Source organism: Orycteropus afer, unplaced genomic scaffold (assembly GCF_000298275.1).
Source record: "Orycteropus afer afer isolate SDZICR_OR568_19922 unplaced genomic scaffold, OryAfe1.0 scaffold00001, whole genome shotgun sequence".
Taxonomy (NCBI): domain Eukaryota; kingdom Metazoa; phylum Chordata; class Mammalia; order Tubulidentata; family Orycteropodidae; genus Orycteropus; species Orycteropus afer.
This window is the reverse complement of record NW_006921588.1, coordinates 29,750,679-29,775,301: the sequence shown is the minus strand read 5'-3', so window position 1 is coordinate 29,775,301 and position 24,623 is coordinate 29,750,679. Positions and strand designations below refer to the sequence as shown.

At 35.7% G+C, this 24,623-nt stretch overlaps 1 protein-coding gene across 1 annotated transcript in view; it reads right to left on the bottom strand.

Annotated features, from left to right (window-relative positions):
* The window catches only part of TLK1 (tousled like kinase 1), a 181,004-nt gene that overhangs the window by 25,894 nt on the left and 130,487 nt on the right, over window positions 1-24,623 (bottom strand). Inside the window, 5 exon segments of the mRNA XM_007944095.2 lie at window positions 5,206-5,272; window positions 18,362-18,410; window positions 18,413-18,534; window positions 19,952-20,088; window positions 20,205-20,315. Of these exon segments, the coding sequence (XP_007942286.1) occupies window positions 5,206-5,272; window positions 18,362-18,410; window positions 18,413-18,534; window positions 19,952-20,088; window positions 20,205-20,315 (486 nt within the window).

The window sequence follows — 24,623 nt, the reverse complement described above, 5'->3', positions numbered from 1 at the left end:
ACTCCAAGTTAATGGTATGAACTACACAAATAAAAACCTATTAAAGCTTCTCTAACCACAAAGAATAAATAGTTTCCTATAACTATAATTTATCAAAGACTGGTATTAATACTAAAACAACAATAAAAGCAAACTGGTGTATAGTTTGTCACTTTTCTTAAAACCACAGATTCCACACATGGCACAGGAACATGAAATGGAAGAGTTAACAGCTCTGCCTGAGAGGAACAAATTTTGTAAAGATTTGCAATGACTCTCTTTGCAATGATAAGCTTTTAATAAATGATAGTTGCAAAGTATTAAATAATTACTGGTAATAAAGAAAGTTACTTTTCTCTTTTGAGGAATAATTTGTATATTTCTCCATGTATTTTACTATACAGTTGTACTCTGTGAAATCCATAAGATATATAAAAGGTGAAATTACTCAAGAATATTGACGCTTTAAAAAAAAATGTACGTTTTCTGTTGACCTTCCATATAAACTTAGAGTGAAAATCAATATATCAGCTAGTAATAAAGAAATATTCTAGATGATACAACAGTCACTAACATAATTTCCAAAGAAGGTAATATGCAAGAGAGTGAGAGAATGTGTGTGAAAAACTGATAATCAACTTAAAACTGCTCTCCCTTATCTGCAATGAACATGAAACATGTTTCCCAAAAGACTTAAGGATAAAGCAAATCCCTCCAGTACTCTAAGAGAGATGCAAAGAAAACTACAAGTGAATTAGTTCTTCTGAATACCTAAAAGGGGATGGGGCACAGCCACTGAGACAGAAGAGTCCAATTCTGGCTTTGCCACTAATCCTAGCTGTGTAATTTAGGGAAGCAAACAGAAGAGCTGGGAAAGAGTTAACATAAACGTTCGCTCAAGAATGGCTAAAACCTCAAAATACTTCAAATGTGTATATTCTGTAACATGCAGTATTATGTCGTTCTGCAGAGTGTGGATATAAGTCACTCAGAGAATGAATGAGCCCAAAATAAACCTCCCAATCCACATCCTCAGTTTAAAGGGCCTCACAGGTTAATTTAAAATTCTTACTTTTAAAGTCATATTTGAGTACATTTTATTATGAGGGAAATTATATGCTAAAATGGTATTCATGGAAATCCTGGGGATATAGCCCTTGAAAATGTCAGGGTTTATAGTTAACTCTCTAATCCTCAGTAACCACATCTGTAACGCAGGGATAATACCTGACTCAAGATAGTTATGCATCTCCAATGAGATAAAGTAGGAAAAAGTGTTTAGAAACTACAATGAATGCTTAAACTAATATTAAATAAAACAGTAAATACTAAATAAAAATTATTGATATATTTAAAAAAATGATGCTAGACTGATTTTCCTAATCTTAGAAGACAAAACTGTTAAGTCCTTAACCAAATTTACATTTACTTTTTTGGTGAATTAGCAACATGTATTTATTTTAGCAATGCTACTTACTTTTGGACTTTTCTGTCTGACTCCCATTTCTTACATAATCACACTGCAACGATTTTGAATTTATTGTATTTCTAAACTTACAGGGTAGCACAGAATGTGAATTGAACTCTATTATTTATTCAATGTTTATTACATTATTTATTCAATGTTAAATATACCCTTTCATATCTCAGTTTACTTATTCAGTTATTATTATGATTAACATTATAAAATTCAAGGCATGTCATAAATGATCCATTTCAAGAAAAAAATAAATAGGCCTTTTATTCTCCTATGTCTATACAGTATGGGCTTCCTCAATGTTAAGTTTCTCCTCCATTGCTAACAACTTAAATCTATAATTCTGGTTAACTTTCAAGAGTTTATTAAAGGGAGAGTGAGAACAAAAAACAAAGAGAGTGAGTCACCCTTGCTAATGCCAAAGTATGCCAGGCTTCAAACCTAAGGCCCTAAACTTATATACAAAAAGTTAATTTCCTGTACGGTTACATAACATCAAATACCCAGGGTTCAGACTAGCCAATGACAGAAGCTATATAGTTACAAGTTGGGGTACAGTTTATTTTGGTTTAATAAACCCAGGAGATAGGGAGCTGACAGGACAGAGGTAATAATATCTTTCCTCTTGACTCAAGTCTGTTCAGTGTTAAAAATCTGTCCAATCCACCTCTTTTATATAGAAAACAGAATGATCTATTTTTAATAACTTATTTTCTAACTGTGGTTTAGAAAGCCAAGTAATTTAATTTTTAAAATATGTAACACTGCTATTATTTTTTAAACTTTTTATTGTGATTTGGGTGAAGGTTTACAGAGCAAATCAGTTTTTCATTTCAATAGTTCATAAACATTTTGTTTTATGCCACTGACTGCAATCCCCACAACAATGCTAATCATTTAACTGTAAAATTCAAAATTTAATATCCAGTGTTAAAAAGAGAAACACTATTTATTAGTTCTTTAAGGTGACACTACTTGCTATATTTTTCTCATGTATACATCACTAGCAAATTTCTTCATAATGCATTCATTCTCAAGAGAATGTAAGAACTCAAGACATGAGAGTATATTTCAGCATTAGTTCATTCACTCTCCCAAAACATTCATTATGGCAGTCAAACAAAAGAAAAGTTATATTGTAAATTAGTTAATGAGAAGACAGAGTTAGAAATCTAAGACTGCTCAGTAAAGCTGAATATAAAGAGTAAAAAGATTATGAAGGAGACCTATTAGAAAGAATGAGTAAGTACAGAAAATGTAGAAGTCAAACACTGACAAAAAGGATAATATGAAGTTAGAAGAGAAAATGTGGTATTCTAGAAGAGTTTACATATATTTATATAATGTTTAACACGTAAGTATATCTCATTTAGAAAACAGAAGTGCTTCATAGAAATCAAATATCTTCAAAGTACCAGGAAAGCTTTATCAACTATCAACCACCAAAAAATCCTCCTTTGAAGTCTTTTCAAAAGTTAAGTATTTTCCACAATTCAAATTGCCAATTCCTAATTTAACAGCTTTATAACTTCTGATTTTATGTAACAGGCTTTCATAAAGTAAGACACACATGTAAAAATGCCATCATTAGAAAGAGTAACTTAAAATTTGTTATTATATGTATAAATAACAACCCTCCAGTCAAAGCTCTAAGCATATGCTTAGTATCCCAGTATCACAAAAGGCTGGTTAGAAAACAACTGGTAAATCTTTATATGTGTGGTGCCAGTGGTTTACATTTCTCTACTAACCTAAAGGTTGGTGGTTTGATCCCACCTAGCAGTGCCACAGGAAAAAGCCCAGGCCACCTGGTTCCATAAAGATTACAACCAAGAAACCCTATCGAGCAGTACTGTAACATACATGGTCTCCATGAATAAAAATTCACTTGACAGGAATAGGTTTTGGTTATTATGGGACAATAAGAGCAAGTCTCTATGTATTCATTATCAAAGCTGTTTAAATGAGCAAATACTTGTGACTCATTCTGTACTACAGAATTCCCTCTTCCCTCTTGCAGTTCCATTATAGATTGATTTTTTTCATACAGATTAGACTAGCATTATCTACCAAACCTCAAAGAGCAGAAGAAATATAAATAATTATAATAAAACATAATGGACCCCCCCCCAAAATGAAATATTTTGGAATTCACTGGTCAAGTAGTTTAGGTTGAAGCCTTTTTTCTCTACTGAGCTATATATAGCATAGTAAAGAACACTAACGCAAATGAGAGGCACCGTGGAAGAAAGGTCTGGTGATCGAAAAAACTCAGCCACTGAAAACTCTATGGCGCCCAGTTCTACTCTGACACTCGAAAAAACTCAGCCACTGAAAACTCTATGGCGCCCAGTTCTACTCTGACACCCATGAGGTCACCATGAGTCAATCTAATGCCAATGAGTTTGGTTTTTATAATATAGTATATAGTTAACAATTTTTTTCTGTTCCTTGTAATTAAACGAAAGGGGTTCCCAGCAATGTTGATAACATTCCAAAAACTAATTAGTAAACAGTGTTGGAAGCTGCTACTAGAATGGACTTCTCTATCATACCTCACCCTACCCCAGGGACACTATCTTCACTTACCAACTCAATTTTAACTATAATTCAACCTATTAAAAACATTTTTAAGGTAATCTGACGAGAGGAGCAGAATAAAAACTGGGTCAAAGAAAAAGAATTTTATGTTTGTAAGTACCTATAAAGAGGTCTAGGAGCTCTGGTAGCATAGTGGCTAAAAGCACTTGACTGCTAACCAGAAGGCTGGCGGTTCAAACCCACCAGCCACTCCTCAGAAGGAAGGTTGGGCAATCCTACTTCCGTAGTGATATTGCCTCGGAAACCCATGGAGGGGTCGCTATGAGTCAGGGCCGACTCTATGGCACATAACAAAAACAACAACATAAAGAGGTCTAGTAGCATAGTGGTTTAAAGCAGTCAGCTACTAACCAAAAGGTTGGTGGTTCTGCTCTGTGGGAGAAAGATGAGATAATCTAATTCTGTGAAGATTTATAGCCTTGGAAACCCTATGGGGCAGTTCTACTCTATGAGATGGAATCAACTCGATGGCAGTAGGTGGGTCAGTGCCTACATTTGAGGGGGAAAACTTACTGTTATTATGACTTCCTTGAAATAGTTTGAACTAAAATGAAGAGGTATAAAAACAATGGCATGATTATAGTTTCAGAGCTGTACAATATAAAAATACACGTAACACACAGCAACATTTTTCTAAATTATAGCACTTTCTACTACAACTGATGATTCAGTTCTTTGAAATTCTCCCAAATACGTATTTTAATTGAAACATTTCATCAAGCATCCAACAGCTTAAAAGTTAAGTCAAAGAAATGAGTGCTCATATATTACAATTTATTATGAAATGGACAAACAATATGGAATTTCACATTTGCTTTCAATGAAGCATTTTTTACCATCAAGTGGTATTTAAACAGAGAGAGTAATCTAGAGATCCTGGAGGTATGGACAGGAATCACTCCATTATAGGGACACAGTCTATCAGCATCACAATGTTTTTTAATTGCCACAAGGTAAAGACATGTTATTTTAATATGCTGAACATAAAAATACACATTAATGTCTTCCTCCCCTTATTTTTTTGGTCTGAAGTTTCAAATTTGGGATCTTTCTTAAATTTTGGCTTCTTAAATAAGAGAACTACAACACATCTCTCCACGATCCCTGGTAACAAATTAGGCTAAAAATACAGCATATGCTTCACATACCTTTTTGAGATGTCCTAGTCTAAGTTTGAAAATTTCTTCCTGTTCATGATATTCTGCCAATGTCAACCTGTCAAAAATGAAATTTAATTCTAGATATTAAGATTAATACTATTATTTCTTATTAACAGCAAAATGGGATAAAATTAATGAATGGAAGTGCTAAAATAGTGACAACTTTCAGTCTAAAATATTTAAGCCAAGTATCATTTGCCACAATACATTTGCTACTTATAGAGGGAATAATTGATAACTATTTATTGCATACTATGTGCCAAGTGATAATTTAAACCCTAAGGATGTAGCAAAAACTTAAGACAGTTTCTCTTTGCATTTGAGTGTACACTCTGTAGTGGGGGACTGGTATAAGGAGGTAGACAATCAATCAAACAATTTAATAAAGAAATAAAATAACTGCAAATAACACTGTTAAGAAGAAAACAAGAAAAGGGGGATGTGGTAATGACTGACTATCACTTTTTTTGGGGGCCTGGTATTAGGGAGGTAACCTTTGATCTGTCAACAAGACAACATGAAACAATTTTGGGGAACGCATTTTAGACAATTTATAGCACGTGCAAAGGCCCAAAAGGTGGGAACAAGCAAGGTATGTAAGAAAAAGAAAAAAATGCAACCATCACCTAAGAAGTAGTCAAAGAGACTGTGAGTAGGAGGAGAGGTAAGCAAGGGTCAGATCACGTGAACTTGCAAGCCAAGTGGAAAGTCTGAATTTTACTCTATGAGTAAACAGAAACCACTGCAGAGGGAAGTCAGTCCAGTGTGAGCACTGGTTTAAAAGAGTAAATAAACACACTAAGGAAGAATGTTCTATCAAATAAAGACGCTTTCACCTTCTCTGCTTTGGTCTGTTAGGAGTCAATCAGTAAGATAAAGAAATGGTAAAACTTTGTTAATTTTTCAAAAACTCCTATTAGAACTTCAAAAAATAACCAGTTTAATGAATGTAGAACTGTAACAAGACATATGCACTTTGTAACGTCTCCTAAGAAAAAATGAGTTTGTATGCTGATAAAGAAAAAAAATCACCCACAACTGAAGAACTTCCATTTCATACCCCAATTTTGAAAGGATTACTTTTATTGATGATACTGCATGCCCTATTTCTCTCACCTACTTTTTGTATATGAGGATGTCTGGTTAAGGTCCTAAGCCAGGTGTGATTTGTTTATGGTTAGTTCAGTTCTCTCAGCAACATTTTGTGTAAGTGCTATTTTCCTTTCTCTAGATGCTAAATTTATTAATTCTAAAGAAAGGAATTCATAGGAAACAAAACATAAAAACTCCAAGAAATGCAGTTAGTAGCCAACTAGGAACATCTTAAGAGTAAAAATAAACAATTTAAATAAAATCCTTTCTATCTTGTCTTCTGCTAACACAACTGCTGGATTTCATCACACTGACAATAGCAATAATTGATAGCTCCAGCAGTTGCTTACAGAAAATTTAGAGAATAAATGCTGCTGTGTGAATGTAGAGAGTGAGAGGGAGAAGAAAATGAGGTTTGAAACGAAAATTGTTAACATCTAAATTATCTCAGTAAAGAGAAGTGGTAGGAATGATGACAAGTAGCTTCTGCATATACATATACGCAACTGCATGAAAGCATAATTTTCCATTCTTAAAGTGTGCTTTTTAAGCCCATTGGTAGCCCATAGGATGGATTCAGAACACATTTTTTAAGATATGCAAATCTTTTTTTTTTTTTTTTTTTTTGCTTTTTTATATAAGAATTAAACTGATCCTTGGTAGTGCAATGGTTAAAGTGCTTGGGTATGAACCAACAATGTCAGTTGTTAGAACCCACCAGATGCTCCATGGGAGAGAGATGTGACACTTTGATTCTGCAGATTTATAGCCATAGAAACACTATGGGACAGCTCTATTCTGCTCTATATGGTTGTGATGAGTCAGAATTGACTCTCCAACACTGGGTTTGGTTTACAAAAAAAAAAACAAAAAAACCCCCAAACTTGGTGCCACTGAGTCAACTCTTGCTCACAGTGACCCCCAATGGGGTTCCAAGCCTGTGAATCTTTAGGGAAGCAGACTATCCCATATTTCTGCCACAGAGCAGCTGGTGGGTTCAAACCACCATCTTTTTGGCTAGGAGCCAAATGCTATAACCACTAAACGACAGAGCTCCTTTTTTGTTTCATATAGGAATTAAATGTAATTCTATAGCTTTGATTTTTACATAGGACACTGAGGCCACTTATCAGTAACCTGAGTTACCAAGTGTAGCTAAAATTTGGTATTCAAAAACTAAAATTAATACATGACTTTTGTTTTCTGAGATTTTTGAAACTGTATTCTATATTAAGAAATTTGGTTATCATGCAAAGTTCATACACATGCATATGACTAGAATTTCTGCAATCTGGGGGAAAGATATTTTGTTATTTGGCATTGATCATGTTTTTTAATTACTACTAATATTGTGACTTAATGATAAATTAATGTTAATTAGCTTCATGATTTTTTAGTTTGTTGAGTGTTATTTAGTAAATATTACATCATTAATGTAATGCACATTTGCTTTAACACTACTTTTAGTTCTAGCTGCTAACATACATACGTGTTATGGTTCAAATATGCATCATCCCTATCTCTAAAGCAGATGCACGCAAATACTCTCTCCTTTATTGCTTTCAAAAGCTTTGATTTAGAGCATTACTTCATAGTTCTAATCCTGATATCAAACACACACAATCCTCACTAAAGATTAATGGTAAATTTCAGCAACAGAACTTTGCTATTTACTTACAGCATTTTGATTACTACTAAACCTACATTAAGCTTCAAATAAATAATATAAAAACATATGTATTAATATCCCTGCTTGCTTTTGAAAATACAGTAGTAGAAACTATATAAAGCATTAACAAGCAAATTTTAAACACTATTAAGTATTAGGTTATTGACTTTTTAGGGCAGTGGTTCTTACTATTTTATGCTCATGTATATCTAAAAAACAAAATATGAAGAAAGTTATAGACATTCTTCTCAAAAAATTTCATGTGTACATAATATTGGGGTTCAAAGATCCTGGGTTAAGAATTTCCAAAAGGCAAAAAGAGGCATTTCTTACATTTCTCTGTAATTTAATTCCCTATCAGAAATTAAACATTTTTAAAAAGAAATTTATGCATTTAGATAAAAAGAACTGGGACTATCTTCTTTAAAGGAACTGTGTTTTATTACACATAATGAAAAGAGCTAAGCTACAATAACATTAACCTTATGATTTTTAATTACTACATCAATTATTTTTATGACATGTTTTTAGGGTACCTGAAAAACATTCATTCTCTTAAGCAGGTCATTTGGTTAAGTTACTTGGCAAATCTTTTGTTCACAGATAGGAGCTCTGGTGGCATAGTGCCCAAGGCATTTGACTGCTAACCAGAAGGTGGGCAGTTCAAATCCACCAGCCACTCCGTAGAAGGAAGACTGGGGCAATCTATTACCGTAAAGATTTACCACCTTGGAAACCCAAAGGGGGTCACTATAAGTTGGAATCGACTTGATGGCAGTGAGCCTGGAGGTTAGAGTGCCAAGATGCAGCCAAATCTCTCTATATACGAGTCATATTTAATGAATACATACATGTATATTTATTTAGGAACATGCTAAAATTCCTAAATACATAAAGCTGTTCAGTAGATAAGTTTTATTTAAAAAAAATCAAGAAATTTAAAGGCCATACATAAGGCTTAACTCTTGATCATCTTCTATAATGAGTCTGAGTGAAAGAGAATTTTATTTTTAATTTAAAAACTTGCTTTATAGAAATGTGGGACCACAAAAAACAGAAAACATTCATCTTAAATATATTTGATAGAGTCGTTGTGAGTTGGAATTGATTTGCTGGTTTTGCATTTTCAGGTACTGTTCTAGATGTTATCTCACAAATTTTGCAATGTAGCATTTTCATTACTGTACACTTTAAGATACGTTCTCATTTCCACTGATCTTTTCTACTATTTTTTAGTTACTAACTTCTAGCTTACCTCGACCACTGTCATCAGAGAAATATTCTGTATGATTCTAACCTCCAAATTTCACCCATGAGTTCTATCAAACATTTAAGGAAGAAACAATGTCAAACTGTACAAATTCTTTCAATCCTTTGAAATTACCTAAGACTTCTTTTACAATAACATGTAATCAATTTTTATAAACACTGCATGTTTAAAAGGATGTCCGTTGTGCAGATGTTGGACAGTGTTCTATAGTCCACTAGGTCAAATTTGTCAATCCTACTAAAATCTTCTGTGCTTGCATCGTGTATTGTTTTGGATCGCTCTGTTTTTATCTGTATGTTCTATGCATTAGTAAGAAATTTATGTGTTTAAATCTCCCATTGTAATTTGTGGATCTGCCTGTATCATTTTATAATCCTACCAACTTTTTATCAATCCTGAGGCCATGTTGTAATATGCATACAAATATAGAATTGTATCTTTCTCTTGAACCTTTTATAATTATGAAATAACTTTATTCCTTTTTTTTTTTTTTTTGCCTTAAATTTTACCATGTCCGATTAATACAGCTTTCCTTTTTAGTTGTGGTTTGCCTGGTTATAGTAAAGTGAGTTCCTTTATGTAGTCTTTTGCCTTGATTCTTTGGAAAAACAGCTTGAGTGATATTCCCCTCCTATTCCCCTCCTCAATCCTTGAGGAGTACCTTTGCCCTAGTTTTCTACCCCAGAAGGTTTATTACTTTTGTCCAGGTTGATTGACATTTCCTGGGTAGGCTGTGAACAACTTGCTTTTGATACTTCCTGCTTCCTCCTGGGCTGCATCCTGCCTTGCGATTGTTATGTGCCTCGTAGGGATTGGTCAAGAGACTACGCAAATGAGGTAAGTTATAACATAACCATGTCTACTATGTAAATGAAGTGTCTGTGGTCTACCACGAGGAGACTGTCAGGGAATTGGTCAGTTCATGGCCTTAGTGGCAGGCACTGCTATGCCTGAAAACTGACAAGGTGCTGTATATTTAAGCAGTTGAACTTACAGAGGAAGTGTGAGACAAAAAGAAGCAAGAAGAGAAACAGCAGAAGCAGCAGAAAGCAGCAGACAGAGAGGAGGCAAGGAATCTCCTCTAAGAGCTGAAACACTGGGCAAGGGCTGTAACACCATTAAGACAGCAAGCAGCCCAGGAGGGGCTACTGGCAGAGGTGGTGGCTACAGGCCTGAAAGGGGTCTAGTGGCAGAGCCAGTGGTGACAGACAGTAGGGCTGAGAGGAGCCTGGCCTCAGGGGGCTGAGAGAAGCTGAGAGAGCTGTCCTACACAAAGAAGATTCTGCCTGTATGTTTCCTGAAGTCGGTTCCTGCGTTATATAGCCTGTTAATCCCGATCCTGAGTTGTACTCAGTTCCTTAATAAACCACTTAACTTTAAGTATGGTCTGAGTTCTGTGTGGTCATTATAACTGATTATCAAACCCAGCAAAGAAGTAGAGACAGCTAGTGTCAGAATTGGTATACAGGTTGGAGAGGGGAGGTGTGTCCAACCTCTACCTCATAGATATCAGCCTTGGGCTAATCTTGATTCACAACATCCCCCCTGAACTTAGACTGATACTATTACTACTACCACCATGTTACACTGGTACATCTTTTTCTAACCTTTTATCTAAATATATTTCTTTTTCTCTCTGGCTTCTTCTGAGATTTTTTTCTCTGTGCCTTGATTTTCTGAAATTTCATTATGACATGTCTATGCAAGTATATCCGTAGACTGATACTGTTTGTCTGTTTTGAATCATCAGTTATCTAATCTTCAAATACTGCTTCTGCTCCATTCAAAATTGTTTTCAACAGACTGTCAGCTGACTTGTCAATAACAGTAATGTAAATCAGAAGATAGCAGAATAATATCTTATAATAATTTTCAATCTGAAATTCTAAAACCATAAAAAATATCTTAAGAATGAAGGCAAAATAAAGTTATTTTCAGACAAACAAAAGCTGAGAGATATCACTACCAGCAAACTCACACTAAAAGAGAAATTCTAAGAGATATTCTTTAGGCAGAAATAAAATGATTCCACGTATGAGATCAGAGATGTAAGAATAAAGGAAAAAAATAAATACAGTATAAATGTCTACATGAACAGTGACTCTCTAAGACAATGTTATCTTGTAGGTAGATGGATTTGTAAACATAAACACACATATAGAAAAAAGAATCAAGTAACAAAAATGGATCAGTCCAATAAAAAGGAAAGGCAAGAAAAAGGGATGACGATTAAGAAGGATAAACAGAAAGCACATAGAAAGGCCTTACCTGACCTTCAATGAATAATTACATGAAATAAAAATGAATTAAATGCGCCAATGATAGAAAAATTTTCACACAAGACTCTTAAAATTGTAATGGGAAAATAGAGTGACCTCTAGACCTTCATTAATATAAACTGTAAAGTAAAATATTCTCTGCTTACTTTGCAATCATACTCTGTGAAACATGAAATGTGTAAGTTTAATAGATAAGATCAAAACTTAGTTTGAAACAGATTTAACATAAAGTCAAAATCTTGCCAAAATGTATTAATAATGTACAATCAATGCACGAATCACTGAAGCCTTATATATAGATAAAAGCTATTCAAATGATTTACTCTGAACTATTATTTTCGACTAAAAGTCAATACTACCTTAAAAACAATCTATTAAGAAAACAGTCATAGCTAACTGTTGTTGTTGTTGTTATGTGCCACCGAGTTGGACCTGACTCATAGCGACCCCTCCTTGGGTTTCCAAGGCATATCGTTTATCAAGTACTCATTATATTTCAGACACTGTTACATGTATCAACTCATTGAATTTTTACAACTCTGTGAAATACAGAAGAGCTTCAGTGGCCTGGTGCCTAGGGCATTTGCTAACCAAAAGGTTGGCAGTTCAAACCTACCAGCTGCTCCATGGAAGGAAGATGGGGCAGGCAATCTACTTCCATAAAGATTTACCATCTTGGAAACCCAAAAGGAGGTCGTTATCAGTTGGAATCAATGCAATGCCGGTGAGTTTGGTTTTGATTTGGTGAGATATAGAGTGTTATCTTAACAATTTAGAAAGAAATTACTTAACTTGCAAAGAGGTCAAATAACTCACCCAAGATCCTACAGCTGGTAAAATGCAAGGATTTAAACTCCACAGCCCATGCTTTTCACCACTATGCCATTCCACAAAAAAACTGAATCTTGCTGGTAATTAAAAATAAGTCAACAGCCAAGAGCCATTATGCACTTTACATGCATCACTTCATTTCATGTTTTCAACACTGTGATGTAGGTACTTTCTCCAGTGATCAAACCAAAGGCTCAAAGAGGTAAAACAGCTTACCAAAACAACATAATCTGAAAGAGTCATGGTTGGAATCTCACATCTGTTTGACTTCAGAGCCTAAATTCTTAACAGTAGTAACTTTATTTTCTATGCTAATTTCTTGATCTGCATGAAACCAAAGCCGAGCTTTCAATAAACTGATTCAAAAGAAGTTACAGAAGAATATGATTGGTAAAATTTGTGTTAAAAACAATTACTCAAACTTCACTACATATGAATCAAAAGTGTTTTTTTTTCCCTATTTAAATCTACAGTTGTACAAGCAAACTGCTATGTAGTATCACTTCATCTGCACTCCAAGAACCCATAGCAGTATCACTCCAGGGTTAGTTCCAAGCCAACCTATACAATAAAATGGGTCAGAAATGAGACAGGACTATGATTATTAAACTATAGCTAGGGCTGTTAGCATCTTGGAAGCCAAGTAGAAAGCAAAACACCTGTGACAACCCAGAAAATTGGTGCACTAAGAATAAAATGAAAATCCAATCAAATGTTCATGTATTATAATTTAGTATTTACTGACCACTTTTTATTGCCTGGATCTGTGCTAGATATTGGGAACAGGAATAAAATAGTGAGGTAAATACTACTATACAGACAGACACGTATAAAAGGCTATGGAAGTAAAGGGAGAAGTTGGGAAGAAAAAAAAAATTGGAGCGGACTTCCTCCTGAAATTGGTAGTGGGAAAAATAGAAGGAAAAGGACGTGCAAAGGCACAGAAATAAGAAAGTGTGGTCCATTTAGAGAAAGTTTAACAAAGGATACATACATGGCAGATGTCAGAGGATAAGGCTAAAGGGAAACATTATAAAATTTATACAGAGTCTTTATGAGGGTAAATTTTATCTTGAAGGTTTTAAGATAAGAAAAAATAAAATAAAAGCTACTGAAGGAGATTAAACATGAAAGGTGACATGGTGGGGCACAAGAGAAATAATAATCTAGGTTTTGGGTTTTTGTTTAAAAAAGTATCCTATACTAAGATAGTAGCAATGAAAATGGAGAAAGTGGGACATGTTTTTAATCAATGAAAATGTTCTTAAAAAAAAGAAGAAAAAAAAAAAAAAAAGAGAAAGAGAAACATCTAAGATGACTCCCAATTTCTAGTGTTATTAACTGAGTGGATGGTGGTACTATGACTGAAAAGATACAGGGCACTTTGGAAATACCTCAAAGTGCTAATTAATTCCCCTCTAGAGTGAAGGAACAGCTTTTGCTGTTATGTTGTTAGGTGTGGTTGAGTTAGCTCCAACTCAAAGCGACCCTATGAACAATAGAACGAAATAACGCCTGGGTCGTGCGTCATCCTCACAATCCTTGCTATACTTGAGCCCATCGTTGCAGTCATCGTGACAATCCATCTTGCTGAGGGTCACCCTCTTTTGCAGACCTTCCACCTTATCAAGCATGATATCTTCTCCAGGGAATGATCTCTTCTGACCATGTGACCAAAGAATTGGTCAATGTTCAATTCTTTCAGGAGGTGGCATATGATCAAGGACCAATAGTACTGAAGGAAAAAGTCCAAGCTGCACTGAAGTGCCAGAAGATAAGCCCCTCAGGTTGGGAGGGACTCAAAATATGATTGGGAAGAGCTACCTCCTCAAAGGGGAGTCGACCTTAAAGATGTGGCTGGAGTAAAGCTTTTGGGATCTCCATTTGCTGATGGGGCACAACTCAAAATGGGAACAGCTTTTAGGAGGACATATATAGTGTGAAACTTAAAAGACGAACAGAAATTAGACAATGGGTTGGAGTTTGAAAACTGGGGTGACAACAGGGCATAGCACTGATCAATAGCCAAAGATGAAGCAAGAGCAGTCAGAAGGAGTCAGGTCATCAAGTTCTTTGTAAACCATAGTAAGACTTTTGAATTATATCACTCAAGCAATGGAGAGCATGGAAAGGTTTCAAGGAAGGGATGTTGTTGTTAACAGAGGTCCTTGAGTTGATTTTCAACTCCCAGTGACCTCATATGACAGAGTACAATTGTACAACTGCCCCAAAAGGTTTTTTTGGCTGTAATTTTTATGGGAGCACATTGCCAGGTCTTTTTCCCTAAGAAACAGCTGGCTGGGTTTGAAACACCAACCTTTCAGTTAGTAGCTGAATGCTTAAATGTTGTGCCACCAGGGTGCCTTACAGAAAGGAATAGGAAGATTTTATTTTCATTTCAGAGAAGTGGCTGACTGTAAAATGGATTAGGGGATAAGAAGAAAAGATTTGTGTGTGTGTGAATAACTCAGGTAAGAGAGCGATAACCCGAGATTTAGTGGATTAAGTGTACAGATTTAAGATCTAGAAGAATTGGATGTTGATAGGGTAGAGTTAAAGCTAAATACACACTTTCTTTTCATTCAACCGCTCACCCACACATCCATTTTCCTTTGTTTGAGTAGCAAATTTATTAATTTACCAAAGTAAATTATTTGCAAGGAGCTCTGGCAGTGTAGTGCCTAAGGCACTTGACTGCTAACCAGTAGGCTGGCGGTTCAAACCCACCAGCCACTCCTTGGAAAGAAGATGAAGCAATCTACTTCCACAGAGATACTGCCTTGGAAATCCAAGGAGGGGTCGCTATAAGTCGGGTCTGACTCAACGGCACATAACAACAACAACAACAACAAGTTATTTGCTAAGTACAGTTCTTCTTATACTATTTAATCAAGTACTTTAATTCCAATTTATAAAAACTCAAAAAGTAGATTCTGAGACAGATTTTAAAAGATTATTACCACGGTTACAACTACTGATATCTCCTTATCTGGAACAATGAACAGTGAAGAAAATCAAAGATGATGAAAACAATTAGTCCAAAGAACTAACAGGTCAGAAGAACTAGATGGTACCTGGTTACCACTGCCAACTGCTCTGAAAGGGATCACAACAGGAGGTCTTAGATAGAATGGGAGAAAAACGTGGAACAAAACTCAAAATAAAACAGACCAGCCTGGTCTGGTGGAACCCCTGAAACTATGACCCTTAGACATCCTTCGTGGGGTAGTGAATTACTTGGTATGGCTTTGCTAGCAGTAGTCTTTGTGACTCCCACCAGATTACTGGGTAGGATCATGGAAATAAGTTGTATGGAACTCTAATGTGAGGATTGGATTAAGAGGAGGGGATCTTACTGCTACCAAGAGAGAAGACCTGGAGGTGAAGTGGAGCACGTCCCTGGACCCAAGATCCCTGCACTGGGCCTCCTTGGCAGAGAGATGCCTGGCTGACAGACACCTAGCTAAAAGACAGTGGCAGTGGAACCAAGAGGCATGAGACAGAATGGTGGGCTTTCCGGCCCACAGAGTGAGAAAACTGAGTGTCCTTGGGCAGGAGGCTTGCTGGCAGAGTGAGGTACACCTACGTGTACCTACTGGCAGAGCTAAAAGAGCTTTGTAACACTTGCTCAAGCAGGGCCAGAGAGGCATGTCTGAGGGCACAGCAGAGGGGAAACTGCTCTGATCCAAGAATTGTATCTTGAGCATGTTCCTGAACCCAAACTGTAGCCTGATACTTGCCTAACAAACCCAGTAATTGTGAGTATTTGTCTTTGAGTTCTGTGTGGCTATTGCCATGAATTATCGAACCCAGCGAGAAGTAGTGACTGCCACTGGAGGGATGAGCGGTGTCAGAAACGGTAAAAAAGGCTGGAGGGGGCGACATGTCTGGGCTCATAGGAAAACGCCATGGGCTGCTGATGGTGACTCTGCTTCCCCCTTGTGAAGTTGGGTGGTCAGAAGATGCTGCCCCCGCATGTCCTTTTTGTACTCTTCAAGCCTGAAACTGAACTCACCTCCATGATTCAACTTTCAACCAAATGACCGATAGGCATATAAGGTGAGTGATAATAGCAGGGAGGTATTCACCCTTTAGAACAATCAATCACACAAAATTGAAAGGGCATCATTTGCCCAGAGATAAAGGTAAGAAGGCAGAAGGACAAATGGAAATGGTAACCACAGGAAGGAAGTGGGAAGACAGCTGCTACACTGTGGGGATTGAAATCAGTGTCACAAAACAAAATGTGTATGAACTGTTGAATGGAAAATCAAATCAATTTGCTCATTAAACTTTCATCCAAATCACAACAAAAAGTTTTTTTTTTTTTAAAAAAAAAAGATCGTCACCACATATTCACTAATGAAAACCAATAAAAACAGATTAAAAAAAAAAAAATCTAGATCTAAAACGTTATGGGTGACAAGCAGAATTTTAGCCTAGGGAACTGACTGAATGGTGGTTACCATTCATTCAGAGAGAAGAAAAGAAGGTCAAGGGGTGTGGGTGTGTGTGTGTGTGTGTGTGTGTGAGAGAGAGAGAAAGAAATGGAAACAATAACTACTGTTTGAAAAAGCTGTATTAGAGGTTGCTTGGGGGTATTTAAGTACATTTAAGCAGGGATATGATATTCAAGACTGAGATATAGGATCTAATACCCAAGAGACAAAAGTGGACGTGTGGATGTCAGCAGCACACACGTGGTAACTGAAGCTTGAGAGCAGATAATACTCACGGAGAATGTGTAGATGAGAAGTGAGATGACACAGGACAGAGCCTTAAAATACACCAATATTTTACAGATTGCTGGGCGCAAATGATGTTCATAGAAGATTCTGAGAAGATGCAGCCACATGAGTTAATATAAAAATTAAGAAAAACATGTCTCAAAAACTAAAGCAAGAGTCTTTTGAGGAAAAATAAGAATCATCAACAGTATTCAATGCTGCCAAATTAAAGTCTCAAGCGTCAATGAAATTTAACATCAAGATAATTAATAATCTTTAAAAGAACATTTCTGCTAAGAAAGAAGAAAATGGAAGGTGAAGCAGAAGAGACTGCAAACATAGGCAACTCTTTCATGAAATCTAGTTATGAGACAATATGGAGACAGAAGGATCTATAATTGAGGGAGAGGTTTTTTCCCCTCTCACTTACATGCTTTTTGAAAGGAAGAAACTAGTAGAGAACAAAAGGACGAAGATATAAGAGAAAGGATGTATCAATAGAAGAGGTCCCTGATATAGGAGAGGATGGGATTCAAAGTATGGATGAAAGACTACTTTTTAACAAAGCTGGACACATCTGTGTAAAACATCAAACAGCAGAAGAGTATATGTATTTCTTACCCATATAAATTGATATACGTCCTTCTAGGACAGAAAAATTATGTAGGTTTTGATGTACCTGCATCAAAATTTTAACAGTGGTGTTTCCTATGGGATGGGATCATGGTCTATATCATTTCACTATTCCGTATTTTCTAGAGTAAGTGTGTAACTAATTTTTTTTAAAAAATATCTTCATTCCTCAAATTATAAGGAGTAATTCATCATCAGTGCAGAAAATTTAGAAAGCAAAGTAAAGCAGAAAAGGGGAGAAACAATACCCATAACTCATCAATGTGTTGGTTTCACAGGTTGAGAAAATATATAAATGTCAGTTACATTATTTAACTTAACACAATTCTTTCAGAAAAACGAACATTTAATGGGAACTCTGAAATGGAATAAACAAAACTTTAACTGATTCTGTATCATTCAGATATGGAAGAAAGTGTATTCTACTCTCCTCTTAGCTATCTAAGTCTCCATTTTAAAAGAGAATTGCTAAATCTCCATTTAAAAAGGTAGAATTCCGATATTTTGGGCTTATTACTAATTTAGAGCTAAATTTTCAATACTGTCTTCCTTCCTGGCTGTAATTATTTTTCCTATCTAAGTATATTAATCACATCCACTGTTAACATTAATGCTGTCAACAAAAATTAAAATGGAGGCTTACAGTTGTGGTAAATTTGGCCTAACAAAGGGATCATTTTCTGCTCCATTGACTGTCTTGGTTCAGAATTTATGGAGTGTGCCTGAGAATTATTAGCTGTGGGAGGTTTGCGTTTGGCTAGAAGTTTCCTTTGCCTTTCAATATCTTCCCTTTGCTGATTAACCCATTCTTGTTGCCTGTGAAAACATAAATAAAGTCACATTATCTTTCCATTATTTTTCACAATTAAAACATGAAAAAAAAATCAACTTTGACTAAAAGTCACACAATATAAATGTTACCTAATGATTCCACCTTTGTGAACCAATGTACACATCCTTCTGACCTCATTTGGAACAATCCTTTCTAAGTGAGATCTTCCCTAACCCCCCAAACTAGGGATTAATGTTATGCCATATATAATTTCAGGGTATTCTGGGTTTAGTAGCAGAGGCTTTTGCCCATAAAACACTCAAATATTATGGCTTCTATTTCAAATCAATCTCCTATTCCCTAATTTTACTGTTAATATTTTACCTCAAATCTGTTGATCTTTCATATGGACCACTTCTTTCTCTTAACTCTAAATAATTCATCCTCTTTCCAATACTATTTCCACATCATTATCAGCATTCTCTTTCAAAAACTCAATTCTGGACATATACAGTATATACCAACCTTTAACAGTTCCCTATTACCCACAGAATTAAAGTCAAATTCCCTAATATCACAAATATATTGTTTTTTGTTATAGTGTACCTAATATCTAGCTCAGGAGCTCTGGTAGCATAGTGGCTAAAGCATTTGACTGTTAACCAGAAGGCTGGCGGTTCAAACCCACCAGCCACTCCTCGGAAGGAAGGTTGAGCAATCCTACTTCCGTAGTGATGCTGCCTCGGAAACCCAAGGAGGGGTCGCTATGAGTCGGGCCGACTTGACGGCACATAACAACAACAACAACAACAATATCTAACTCAGCAGTGCTGAACAAAAACTGAGTAAATCTACTACGAGATAGTAACTCCTGGCCAGATGGCTTTTCTGTGGCAACACCCAGGAACCAGCATTTGAAAAAGTAATGTTATGATACCATGAGAAACAAGCTCCTGCTTTTATTTTCTATAAGTGGATCAACTCTGGGAAAGCTTACGTACATGCTTGAACTACTCTTATTTTTCAGGGATTTATAAATTTTGCAGCAAAAAAACGAGCAGCTTTTTAAGACCTAGCTCTTTAATACACAAGTAGTCAACTTAATATTTACCTACTACCATCTGATCTCAAGAAAACATGTAACAATTATTTCTTTGTTTTAAACTTTGCCTCAGGGATACTAAAATCACATGTTCAATTCCTGATTTCTAAGTTATTCTATCTGAATTAGAAGAGGGGGGGAAAAAAAAAACACCTCTGTCTTTTCCTTGGGAACAGAGAATAGGCAAGTGTAGAATACTAACCCTAAGGTAAGCATTGGGTAATAGGAAAAAAATTTTGTAATTTCAAAGAACAGTAAAGAGGGAAGGGATATAGAACATAATTCAAAATCTAAAATCTTTTAAAGCAAAGAAAAACCAAATGAATACTAAATTAAAAAAAAAAGTACAAATGACTAACTTCACAAGATTCTGAAACGCAAAACCATCTGTCCATTGTTCAGTAAATGAAGCACCATGTCTAACTGTTGTAAAGTGCCCAAGGCGTAATCTGTCTTGCATACTCTTCTCTCTGCTTGACAGTTTTTCTTGTGTACTCTGAAAAAAGGAGTAAAATTCATCACTCAAATTTATTCATTTACATTTTAAAAGCTTACAGTAGAGGGAAATGGACTGTAAAAGAATACGGAAAAAGAACTGAGCTTCTAACTTACCTTTTCAATAAGAAGTTTCTTGCTCATTGATATGCACTTATTTAATCGTTCTTTGTATTTTTCAAGTAATTTTTGTTGTTCATCTATTTGCCGTCTGAGATCACAGTTAGCCTACACATAAGTAGAAAATGCAAAAGGTCTAGAATCTGTATGTATATGAAACACGTAGGAGCGTATTTAACAAACTGAATGAATGACATAAATAGAGAGCTTATCAATAAGTTTAAATACTTCCGTGTGACACCGGGGGAGAAAAAACAAAAACAAAACAAAACTCTACTTCTCATGTGGTAATACTGTTAAATGCTGATTAGCTGTGTAGTGGAAAGTCATTTGTATCCATATTCAATGGGTCCAAATCCAGACTTAAAGTACACAACTTTGGCCAGAGGTAATCTCTAAACCCTTGGAATTTCCCAAGTGTTCACCTCTGTTATCTATGGTAGGCCCTGATAGTTTGTGCTAAGAGATGACTTAGGATGGGGGCTGACAAGGCCTGAAAGACAAGCCATGCTGCAGCTTTGAGCTACCTGATATCGAAGGGCCCAAAGGGAGGGGAGATCAATCACGTCTATATAATGAAAGCCCAATAAAAACTATTGGCATCGAAGCGCAATGAAATCCCCTAGCTGTCAATATTTTGTATAGTGTCACAAATCAAAGTACCCTGTCCTGATGCCATGGGGAGGAGATGCCATATGTGATCCTCCCAGACCTTGTCCTATGTGTCTCTTCCTTTGATGGCTCTGATTGGTATCCTTTTGCTATAATAAAACTAAATACAGTGCTTTCCTGAGTTCTGTGAGTTGTTCTAGCAAATCATCTAAGCTGAGGGTATAATGAGGATGGCCTGGGTCCCCTAAGTTTATGTCTGGTATCTGAAGTGAGAGCAGTTTTGTGGCAGACTGTACCCTTAACCTGTAAAGTCTGGCCTAAATCTGGATAGTTGTGTCAGAACTCATTGCTACCACCTACACCTCACTTGGTTAAAGTAAATGAAATAGTGCATATAAAGTATCAAAAAAATTAAGACTAAGTATGAGTTCTCTGCCATCTTTTGTAACCAATAATTTTTTTTTCCATTTAATCTGTATATATGACACTGCAGCTATCTATCCAATAACTAACCCACCACTCTTCCTAGGCAATCCTCACTGCTGTTGAGTCGGCTCCAACTCACAGCGACCCCTCTTGGGTTTCCAAGGTAGTATCACTATGGAACTAGATTGCCCAACCGTCCTTCCGAGGAATGGCTGGAGGGTTTGAACTACCAACCTTCTAGTTAGTAGTCAAATGCCTGAGGCACTACACTACCAGAGTTCCTTCCTTGGCAATAGACTACTGAATTTGTTCACTCTGTAAGCAGCCACATGCTCAAGAAAACGGCCTCTGCGTAATCTCAGGAGTCTGATTAGTTTATTATAGTGACAAGAGAGTCACCTGAAGGCCTGTTATAACACAGACTACTGGGGCTCAACCAAGTAAGTCTGGGGTGGGACCCGAAAACTTCCACTTCTAACGAGTAACCTGGTAATGCTGATGCTTCTGGTCTAGCAATCACACTCTGAGAACCACTGATTTATGCTAATCATGGTACAATGAATCATCAGAACTATGAAAAGTCAAAAGACAGTGACACAGTATCTGCAAAGTTCTGGGAGAAAATAACTGACAAGCTAAAATTTATACCCAGCAAAACTGCTTTTCAATGAAGAGGATAAAATAAAGACATTTTCAGAAGAACATAAAAAGAATTTTGCATCAACAGACTCTCACTAAAATGTCTCAGAAAAACAAACTGATACCTCCTAGTAAACGGCATCTACCCAGAGACACCTTAGAAGAAAGGTCTGGTGATCTACTTCTAAAAGGTCACAACCACAGAAAAATCCATGTAGCAAGTTCTACTCTGTGACACATATGGGGCACAATGAATCAGAATCCACTGTACAACATTTTTTTTGTTTTTAAAACCAAAACCTACTACAAATATCTTAATAAGACACACAGAAACATTTCTTTTTAAAATTAGGAATAATTCCAGAATGTCTAATATCTTATCTACTTAACACTGTACTAAAGATCCGATAAAGAAAAGAAAGACTAAAAAGGAAAGTTATAAGGCTTAAGAAAGAAAAAAATAGTCTTTATTTGTAGATACCATTATTCACATAGAAAACCCATAGGAATCTACAGAAAATGAAAAATTAAAAAGATTAGCCACCACTTTAAATGAAGTAAGTTAGACACGAAAGGACAAATACTTATGTATAATCTTACTTATATGAAATATATAGAAAAGGAAAATACATAGACATAAAAGTTTAGCAATTGTTACCAGGGGCAGACAAAAGGGAACACAGGAGTACTAAAGTGGTGTTGAATTTCTGTTTGAAGTGATGAAAAACGTTTGGCAATAGTGCAGATGGTTACAACCCAACATGGTGAACTGTAATTAATTTCACTGTAATGTACACTTACAAATGGTTAAAATAGCAATTTTTTTTTGTTATATATATTTTACCACAATAAAAAAAAAAAAAGAGGGAAGAGGAGTTTAGCAAGTTATCTGGATACAAGATTATTATACAAAGGCTTTCTACTCTCTGGAAACAAACAGTAGAAAATTATATTTTTAAAACAGGATTATATGTATATTTGCATTTAAGAAAGTTATCTAAAATAATAAAAGATGTGTAAAACATACATGGAGAAAATGATGATGTTTAATGAGGGATGTTAAAGAATAGAGAGAGAGGAGAGAGAGAGAGAGAGACAGATTGAAAGAGCTTTTCTATGTTCACAGACAAAAAAAATCATTAAAGATGTCCACTCTCCCAAAACTAATCTACAGATTTGTTGTTGTTATGTGCCACTGAGTCAGACCCGACCCATAGCAACCCCTCCTTGGGTTTCCTACAGATTAGGTAAAATTAAAACTCCAACAAATTCTGTGGGTATAACTTGAAAAAACTTACTCTGAAATTTCTCTAAGACTGCCAAGGGCCAAAAGCAGGCAAAAAAAAGGGAGACGGTATTTGATCAACCACATATCAAAATTTAATATAAAGCTAGTACTGCTCGGAAACCCAAGGAGGGGTCGCTTTGAGTTGGGTTTGACTCGACGGCACATAACAACAACAACACAGTATTGATGGGCATCCGTATCTATTTTCCCCCCTTTTCCTTAATAATAAAACCCCAACATTTTATTCTGAGTTGAAGTGTGCTAAAAGACCACACTTCCCAACTTCCCTTATAGCAACGGTTGGTAAATAAGCTATAAGCAGAAGGTGTTCAAAGGAATATGCAAGAAGGCTACATGCAAGGCTGGTGCCCTTTCTGTCTTCTTCTTCTCTCTTTTCTGCTTAGAACACAGATATCATAAGTTTGACTCTAACAGATATTTTGGATTTTGACGTGACCTTCACGATGGAAGCTATGCACTAAAGATAAGGGAGCAGAAAAACTGAGTCTCATGTAACACCATGTATCCATTAAAACTGTGCTGTCTGACTTTTTTTTGTTCAGAAAATAAACCTCTATACCATTTAAAGAATTGTTTATGTTGTCTATTACTAACAGCCAAAGACAATTTTTAAGTAGTAGAAAGATGCTGTGGTACCAGTGTGGGGTTACACAAATAAAACAATGGAATGTCGTAAAGAACCCAGAAATAGATCCACTTGTATTTGGAAACTATATTGTGTGATGGAAGTGGCAGTATAAGAATGGGCTTTTAATTAAATGGAGGTAGATGACTGGTTATCTATATAAAAAAGAAATTAAAATAGAACCTTTACTTTACACCATACCTAAAAAAATATTCCAGTGAGATCAACAACTTAAATGGAAAGAGCACAGTATAAAACTTTAAATTTTTTAAATCTGATTATTCCAAGTGTTATAGCAAGGATAATGAACAATAGGAGTCTTTTTCACTGGTGTGACTGTTAAGTGACCCAATCACCAAGGAAAAACCGGCATTACAAAGAAAAGTGAAAGATGTGCATGTCCATATTTTGGCTATGCCTCTCCTAAGCGTGCATCTCAGAAAACTTCTGACATTTACCCTAGGAGACATGTCTAAGAAAATTACTAGCAGAACTGCCTGTACTAGCAAACACTGGAAACCAAACTGCACCAAAAGCAGAAAAGATAAACACAGTATATTCTCATAATACTTTATTATATAGCAGTGAAACGAACAAACTGTTAATGTTATATTCATTAATGTGGATGACTCTCCTACCCTTAATGGTCAGTGAAAACAAGCATGTTTAAATAAAGTTTTAATTAAAATTACAAAACAAACGGAAATAATATATTGTTTAGGAAAATGTATATATACAAAGAAACCATAAAGAAATACAAAGGCATGATAAATATAAATTCAGGATAGTGGTTAATGGTAAAAGG